General features: G+C 34.1%; 1 protein-coding gene across 1 annotated transcript in view; it reads left to right on the plus strand.

Annotated features, from left to right (window-relative positions):
- LOC134255116 (uncharacterized) overlaps nucleotides 1-2,101 on the plus strand; it is a gene marked incomplete at its 5' end in the record, with an annotated part of 4,541 nt that extends 2,440 nt beyond the window's left edge. The window contains one exon of the mRNA XM_062737635.1: nucleotides 43-2,101. Coding sequence (XP_062593619.1) covers nucleotides 43-317 — 275 coding nt within the window. The remainder of the gene's footprint in view (nucleotides 1-42) is intronic.
- Between the last annotated feature and the right edge of the window lie 7,351 nt (nucleotides 2,102-9,452).

Genomic DNA, 9,452 nt, shown 5'->3' on the forward strand with positions numbered 1-9,452 from the left:
GTATGTCTGTACTCCATTATATGCATAATTCTATAATTTCAGCATGCAGACAAAAGAAGATGGTACAGAATGAGTGTCCTGTATGTAAACGGACAGATTCGGATAAGAAATCTTGCAGAGTTAACTTCCTGTTTTCAACTAAAGACAAAAAAGACCAGAAAATTGTTCTCTTCAAGTCAACTTTAGAACTTATCCTGAAGACTGAACTGGACCTTAATTGTACAAAGGAAGAAATTACACAAAAAATTATACAACTTCTGCCCATCCAAACCAAATCCTGCATTTCCAAAGGAAATACCCTGTACAACATTCAGTAAACATACTATATACTTTTGTAAACCCAGTCAGTAATGATTTTGTCATTTTACTTGTATCTTTTGCCGAAAAGAAGTTTTTCTGAGAAAGTGTATATCTGTATGCAAAGTTTTGTTACTTCTTTGATTAATGCCAGTATATTTACAACTGCAATTACCTAGTCAGTAATGATTCATTCATTAAATTGCAAAGAAGCAATATTTTTATACACGTACTCCTATTGTTTTGCAGAATAGGGTACCAAATTTTTCTGAGATATAATGTATATCTATATACAGAATTTTGTTACTTCTTAGATTAATGCCAGTATATTTACTTCTGTAATTACCCAGTCGGTAATGATTTAGTATGAAATTGCAAAAAAGAAGCAATTTTTTATACCCCTATTGTTTTGCAGTAAAGGGTATGTTCTTTTACTTGTAACTTTTGCTGAAAGGAAGTCTTTCTGAGAAAGTTTTATCTGTATGCAAAGTTTTGTTACTTCTTTGATTAATGCCAGTATATTTACAACTGTAATTACCTAGTCGGTAATGATTTAGTCATTAAATTGCAAAGAAGCAATATTTTTATACATGTACTCCTATTGTTTTGCAGAATAGGGTAAGGAAGTTTTTCTGAGATATAGTGTATATCTATTTACAGAATTTTGTTACTTCTTAGATTGATGCCAGTATATTTACTTCTGTAATTACCCAGTCAGTAATGATTTAGTATGAAATTGCAAAGAAGCAATTTTTTATACTCCTATTGTTTTGCAGTAAAGAGTATGTTCTTTTACTTGTAACTTTTGCTGAAAGGAAGTCTTTCTGAGAAAGTTTTATCTGTATGCAAAGTTTTGTTACTTCTTTGATTAATGCCAGTATATTTACTACTGTAATTACCTAGTCAGTAATGATTTAGTCATTAGATTGCAAAGAAGCAATTTTTTTTATACATGTATATTCCTATTGTTTTGCAGAATAGGGTATTTTTCTTTACTTTTATCTTTTGCTGAAAGGAAGGCTTTTTTGAGATAGTTTATACCTGTATGCACAATTTTGTTACCTCTTAGATTAATGCCAGTATGATTTAGTCATTAAATTACAAAAAAGAATTACTCCTATTCTGTAGAATTTTTTTTTCTTTTTTACTTGTATTTTTGTTGAATAGTACATTTTCCTACTTGTGCATATCTGTGTGCAACTTTTTGTTATTTCATACATTAAGTAGGCTGGGGGTGGTAGCCATTTTCACACTATTTCGATCTCCTTAAAAAGAATAGCTCCATATAAAGATATACAAAAACTATCAAATTTTAAAACTTTTCTAAATGATAGTTGATAGCTTAAAAAAAACGTATCTAAAAAAAAAATGTTAAATCTGGTGGTTAATTTGTGGTTTATTTATTGACCCCCCAGCCTTCTAATACCATTATGTAGTTTGTTGTTTTTAGAAATAAATAAACTTCAATTTTGAAATTATTTATTTATTTATTTTTTTTTTACAAAATTGATTTTATGTACAGTGAACTTCATTATCTCAAATACTTCCTTAGTCTTACCAAGTTTGGGATAATGAAGTTTTGCTGTATTTGTAAATACTGGATTGGGAAAAGAAGGGAGGCGTACAATCCAAGGACAATCTGCCGCTTTGTGAAAAGACATCTGCATTTTAAAAGTTCATGAAAGCTATATTTTTTAAAATTATTTGGTTTATGTCATCTTTTACACTTAAAATCTGTATTTCATTGTTAAATATTCTATTGATAATTTATTCTATACTCACGTTTTTAAGACATGTGAATCAGAAAAAGCTTCACATATGATTTGAAATCTCCCCATGGCGCAACGGCTTAGCGCAAGGCTGACCGCGTCATTATATAAATCTTTTCTTTACTATAAACCGGAAGTCTTTGTCGAGACTGTAGCTCTACTGGTTTATACTTAAAACAAAGGAAGAGAAAAGTAGCAGTTGGGACTTGATGCTTTAAAACAGCAATAAAAAAATTATCCTTGCCGCTCATCAAAATAAAAACCAATGCACAGAATTATGTTGCTTAGTATAGTCTACTTGTGTGCCAAGTTATATTGAAGTCGGACCAAAACTGTAGGAGAAGTAGCAATTTGAATAAAAAAATCACAAATTTCTATTTTTAGTAACCAAGGCAACACCGTTCATCGAAATCAAAAACTGATACAGATTTATGTATCATAGTGTAGTCTACTTGTGTGCCAAGTTATTTTGAAATCGGACCAAAACTGTAGGAGGAGTAGCACTTTGAATGCATTTCACATAAATTTCTATTTTTTAGTAACCATGGCAACACCGTTCATCAAAATCAAAAACCGATGCACAGATTTATGTATCTTAGTGTAGTCTACTTGTGTGCCAAGTTATATTGAAATCGGACCAAAACTGTAGGAGAAGTAGCATTTTAAAAAAATTGTTGACAGACAGACGGACGGACGCAGGACGCATTACTAATGCATGTTTTTTTGGTCTCTGACCAGTAGAGCTAAAAACGCCTTATTGTATAACTGAAATTTGAGAAAGACAGATAACGTTTCTCATGAAAAGAACAAGTTTATGTCGCGGCCGATTTTTGACGCTTGCGTCAATAAGTTTCTTGTATATATTTATATTGTATATAAAACACATACCTTAAAGGAATCTCATAATCCACAGATTTCCTGTATTCTGATGGAAAAGGCATTTGAAGTTTTACTTCATTTATTTATTCTCAGAAACATGACTGAAATATATTGCATTCTGAAATACATTTCTTCCATCGCTTGCTAACAATTATTTCATAAAATTTATTTGAGATTTGAAATAAAAGTTTCTAAATAATTACATCTTTATTTTCTTGCATGCTCCTTGATAATTTTATTTTATATTATTCACAAATAACAGATAAGTGACATTTAGCGCCATGGTCCTGCTCCCTCATATGATGAGGATTCTTTTGAGAAAAACCATGGAAGAATCCGTGATCAAATTTTCCATCAAAACCAGAAAGCGAGGAGCAGAGACACGGCAGAGAGATATGCCCAGCATATGTTGTGCTCCCACATTGTTACTGGTGGTTTCTTCTGGTATTTATTACATATAATTATGTATGAAGCTTAAAATTACACGAATTGAAGGTATTTTCATTGGGAGATATAAAATACTTAATCTGCGAACCGTATATATATTTAAGGAAATGACATTCATTCATACAGTTCATTGTCTTATTTAAATTGTATCTTTCTATATTATGACATGTAATGGTGCTCCAATCAGACTTTCATTATCATTGATACTCATTAAGCTGCCTTATTTATCATTACTTTAGCCAATGAAAACGCAAATTGCAAAATAGTTGCTCCAGAATCCATTTTGAATGCTCAAACAACAATGCACTCTGATATATTTATTGTAATGATGTGTTGCAGGACACAATCATCAGAGAATATTCTTCAAGCTGGATGTGAGCCCACTGTGATGTTTTTCCTTGGTATTAAAACTGGATCCCACAAAACATCAGGGCTTGACAGACACCCAAATGGTCATGTAAAGAATTATCTAGTTACTGATGACCCCCTGCTTATGATGTCTGCAGATCTTAACGAAAATACATGGACAAGCTTCTCCAAGGGTCAGTGTGTCACAAGCCAGTCTTTGGACCTAGTCAACAGTGGAGAGTGGGTTGAATACACAAACAACAATGATGTAAGTCACAGTATTGAGGCCATAAAGTAAAGAAGGAAATGTATAATAATTTTATTGTCAAAGATTATAAACATAGTCCTGTCTGCACTTAATACAATCCACGCAGATCAAAACCTCTGTACTACATAAAAGTACCAGTATCTCGTAACCTAACTAGGTTAGAGTTTGATGTTATATTGGAGATGGGCACGTGTGTCATGTAGTTCTATAATATTTACATTTGAAAATGTTTTTCTTTATTTAACACTATTAAAAGCAATGCTTATCGTGATATCGCCTGTGGTGAGACTCGGCCTTGGTTTTAAGGTCTCATCCGCAACTGCTCAGTGCATGGCGAAATAACAGTTGGTACCCTTTTTCGACCTACGTCAGTCGCGGCTAAGATTCGAACTAACGACCTCACGGTCACAAAGCGAGCTATATTATTTCTCCGATGTGCGTATAAAAGGTGCAAGATGTAAGCACCGTAAAGTCTTAACTCAGGAGTCAATTTCAATTATTTAAATATACTTCATCTATCTTTAAATCTGCATCGACTGGGTATACGTACATTCTTCTTCAGAAAATTATGCAAAAAGGGGGAGGGGATTAAATATAAAGATTAAGAAACAGCTTTTATTGAAAGCATACAAGAAAGAAACCCAAAGGTTCTCATTAATGTGTATTTAAATTCTTTTCATGTCCGTATTTCATTACATATTATATTGTTAATTATGAACTATAAATACTCCAGAACTGTCATTTTTCTAAAAGATTTCAGAATGGCATTAAAAAATTTATTACGAGGAAGTGTTGGATTTTGGTGAGGAGGCGGTAAAGAGTGTGGTAAGATTCTCTGTTGAATCAACAATCTTTCACACACGCACCATCTTTTTATGTACTTTTAAGTTTTAAACGTATAATATCGTACTTATTTTATTTGTTACTAGGCTTTTCAATATAATGGTCATAAGAATTGCCAAAACTTTATGCCAAAAGTTGATCAAACAGTTATTTTTATCAATCTTTTTTCAGGACGAAAAGATGAACATCTTAAAATTTGAATGTAACAGGGCTGATGAAGTGGAAGGAAGCAGAAAAGCACAACGTATATCAATTGAAGTACAGTAATCTCAACAATTTAACACCTTACTAAATATGATTTTCGTTTCGCTAAATAGCTTTATACTTTTGACTGCGTTGAAAAAAATTAAGAAGTTGATTTAGTTTGATTATTTTAATACGTGTTTTAGTGTTATAAAGATATTTTCTTTGTTTGCAGACAAAGATCGAAGGGAAACATCGGAACCCACAAAAATATTAAAGAATGACAAGAAACATACGGAACTCCGAAATGAATTTCGGATTTCTATTTGCCAGCTTAAATACCCTCATGTTCCATTTGTTAAAGATAAACAAAATGAGTTGATGTTTATTTCAGAGGGAGATCGAAGACAAAAAGAACATAAGCTGTTGGTAAGCTTAGTGCATTACGAATTGTTGGTAATCATATAGAATATGGTTATAAATATAAGTATGTGATAAACATGTTACGGTTCCGTAATTATTCCCGTTACTATAAGTAACATTTTCTGTGGAAATACATAGTAAAGTTCAACAAAAACTCCTGCAATATACTGGACTATAAAAGGACAAATTAAGTTTCTTTAATTGTATGTTTAATTCCATTAACAATAGTATATTTACCAAGTGTAAAATTTGGACGAGGTCGGTAAATAGTGACACCCGAAATTCCTTGATATCTTGCACCCTCTAGTCACGCTCAAAATGTTCATGATTGTTTTATTTATGCTAACGAAGTCCATCAGCGATAAGTATTGTGAATGTTTCCCTCGGTAATTATCCGAGGCCTAGGGTGCGTGTTTCCCTTCATCGGCTCGATCGGCATGGCAGCATTTCAACTGACAAACATGGCCGGTATTTTCCACTTTGTGGTGACGTCACGACAATCGAATCCGATGCTAATATAAGCCAGCGAAAATCAACCGCACTCACTCCCAAAACCATCCAAACAATAATAATGAAGATTTACTTATTTCCTTGCTAAAAAACATTAAAGACTCTTTGTCAAGTTTGAGCAATTCTGGTCAAAAGTCCCAAAATTATGGGATATCCCGGAAAAACCGATTTTCATTAATAGTCCCAGAGAGTTTAACAATTGGGAACATAACAAATATGGACCAAGAAATGGTTATGGAAATAGATCTAAACAGGGGAATCAATACTCACAGAGGCCATCCCCTCATAGAAATGACTTGGGTTTTCAAAGACAGGGAAACCATCAAACGTCGAATTCATATGGGGCGTAAATCGGCGCGAGTTCAGTTGGGAACAAGCCCCAGAATACACCATTTAACAATTGTACAGGGGTTGATCCGTATCAAATAAGTCTATGAAAAGTCAGAATGGGGAGTTGGAAAGTAAACCTCAAAAGCATTTTAGTGGGAGATGTTAAACAAAGAGATGAGGTAATTTTTATATGAGGTAAGATAGAAAATGTTAAAACAACAATATTAGTAGATACCGGATCCATTGTGACTATTATAAGCCTCAAATTATTTTTTAAAAAAAATACAATTGGTAGAATAGTCCAGTGTAAGCTCTTGTAGTGTGAAATTAAGATCAGGAAGTGAAGAAAACATCCCTGTTAAAACAACAATATTAGTAGATACCGGATCCATTGTGACTATTATAAGCCTCAAATTATTTTTTTTAAAAATACAATTGGTAGAATAGTCCAGTGTAAGCTCTTGTAGTGTGAAATTAAGATCAGGAAGTGAAGAAAACATCCCAGTTGTGGGAGAGAGTCTCCTTAAATTTAGTCTTAGGAATATTTAAATTTCCCATTCAGTTATTGTTGCAAACATTGAAAACAAATGTATTTTGGATGTAGATTTTATGAAAAAGTTTTCATGTGAGATTTGTTTGAAGAAAATGAAATTTGTTAATCAGGGAGGAGAAATCCCTTGTTTTAGTGATGAAAATAGTGTAGTTGATTATTGCAGGGTTCTTTTAAAAGAAGAATTAGTGATTCCACCAAACTGTAAATTTATTGGCCCTGCTAGGATAGAAAGCTAAACAAAAACCCCTCTGGGAAGACATACGTGAAGAGTGAAACATGCAAATATTACTGGGCAAGATTTGATTCTCTCAATTGTATATATGATATGTTATATCATAAATAGGAAAGTGTGCGACCAAAATTTCAAACTGTTCTCCAAAATCTATCAGTGGGAAAGTATTGAAAGATATACATTGTAATATAACGGGCGGTCACTTGGGGTTCAATAAAACTCTGTCAAAAGTCTGAGACAAATATTTCTGGCACAAGATGTCCCAAGACATAAAACATTTTTGTAAAAGTTGTGATAAATGTGCAGCTAGAAAACCTCCTAATAAATTCCCAAAGGACCAGTTACAAAAATACCTGGTTGGTGCTCCAAATGCCTCCAATGGAAAGATGGGCGGTGGATATATTAGGTCCTTTAAATGTACCAATGACTCACAGAAAAAATTCTTATCTTCTAGTTGTGGGAGATTACTTCACCAAATGGGTTGATGCCATCCCTATTAGGAAAAAGAAATCACTTACTGTAGCTCAGAAATTAATAAATCATGTAGTCTCCATTTTTGGAGTCCCGTTGCAAATTCATTCAGATCAAGCGCAAACATTTGAATCTGATGTTTTCAAAGAAATGTGCAAAATACAGGGTATAGACAAAACTCGTACTACTCCCTACAGACCTCAGTCTGATGGGATGATAGAAAGGGCAAATAGAACAATTGAAAATATGCTCTCAGCATTTGTTAGTAAAAATCAAAAAGATTGAGATGACCTGATACCCTTACTCATGTTGGCATATCGACCATCTTCTCCTGAGACCAAAGGGGAAAGCCCATGTGAAATGGTACATGTATTTGGGCGATCAGTCACACTCCCAGTAGATTTAGCACTGGGCAGAGTAGACTCTGAAAAATGTGAATTTAATTTAGGTTATGGATACGTCCAAAATCTCTCAGAAAGGCTTATTAAAACACAGGATTCTGCCCGAAATAAATTGAACATATCTTTTGATACAACTGTAATATGTTACGGGATAACAATGCAAAAATTCACCAAAATCTCTTTAACCCAGGAGATGCTGTATAGGTCTTTTCCCAAATCAAATATGGGACTCCACAAAAAGTTATCCTTTAAATGGAAGGGACCATACATTGTTTAACAAAGAATAAATGATGTTCTTTACAGAATAGGAAAACATGCAAAGCATAAGGGGGATATTGTCCACCACAATAGATTAAAACCATATCTGGGAGCAAATAAGCCCACGTGGTTCAAATCTCATGCATTTACTCCCTCCTTCAAAATATGAATGGGATATTTGTAAAATTATACAAATCGATAATTCCCATAAAGTTAAATATTTTTATAATTTCGTTTATCAGGTACAACGGCCCAAATGCCTCCTGTGTGACGGGAAGGAATTCAGTCAACTCGTCCTCGCGGAAAGGCACATGACAAGTTGCCACTTCGGATTTGTCTTAAAATGCAGCATTTGTGTGAAGGGACATCAAACATACCTATCCAAATTATACTCTGCATATTATCAAGAAATCTTGGGGAACTTTCACAGATGAGGAAAAGAAAGTATTTGAGAAGTTTCAAAAGGAGAGGAGTAGTATAAGCATCCTAGATAGACGGGTCAACTGAGTGCACTTTTTATGCAAATGAGGTTCAAAATGGAGGATTCTGATTGGTGGAGGGGATAAATGGGTCAACTGAGTGGAGTGCTAACCCTAACCCTAGCCCCCTAACCCTAACCCTAGCCCTAACCCTAACCCCCCTAACCCTAACCCTAACCCTAACTAACCCTATCCCCCTTAGCCCTAACTAACCCTAGCCCCTAACCCTAACTATCCCTAACCTCCTAGCCCTAACTAACCCTAACCCTAACCCTACCCCTAACTAACCCTAACCCCCTAACTAACCCTAACCTATTCCCCTTAAATACTGGAGTTGTGTACACTGTTTACATTGGTACGTAGGTACTACGTTTTTTTTTTGTTTATGGACACAGGTAAATACTTGGCAGCGACTCAAATCCGTGATTATGACGTCACGCTTCACAGTCTAGCTTCATTTTTTGAAAACCTCATTACCAAGAAACAAAAGTGAAAATGAATTTGATCACATGACCAAAAGCGATTTTTTTGTGTTAGCCAATCACATTTAATCACGTGATTGATTTGTTGATGTTTTGCCGCGATTGAAGTATCGTCTGCTATTGTAAATAAATACAGTCCCTCCGTGGTTTCAGTATCATTCCTTCGTGCTTGATTATTGTTATAAGAAGAAGAAGTAAGAAGAAAAGATGTCTCAGCAGGAGTTCCAAGAAGTTTACCGGATGATTCCTGGAATCTCCATCGAGACGGTAGTGATTGTC

Source organism: Saccostrea cucullata, unplaced genomic scaffold, assembly GCF_032062105.1.
Source record: "Saccostrea cucullata isolate Sc308-1 unplaced genomic scaffold, CSIRO_AGI_Scuc_v1 ctg17262, whole genome shotgun sequence".
In the NCBI taxonomy this organism is placed as follows: domain Eukaryota; kingdom Metazoa; phylum Mollusca; class Bivalvia; order Ostreida; family Ostreidae; genus Saccostrea; species Saccostrea cuccullata.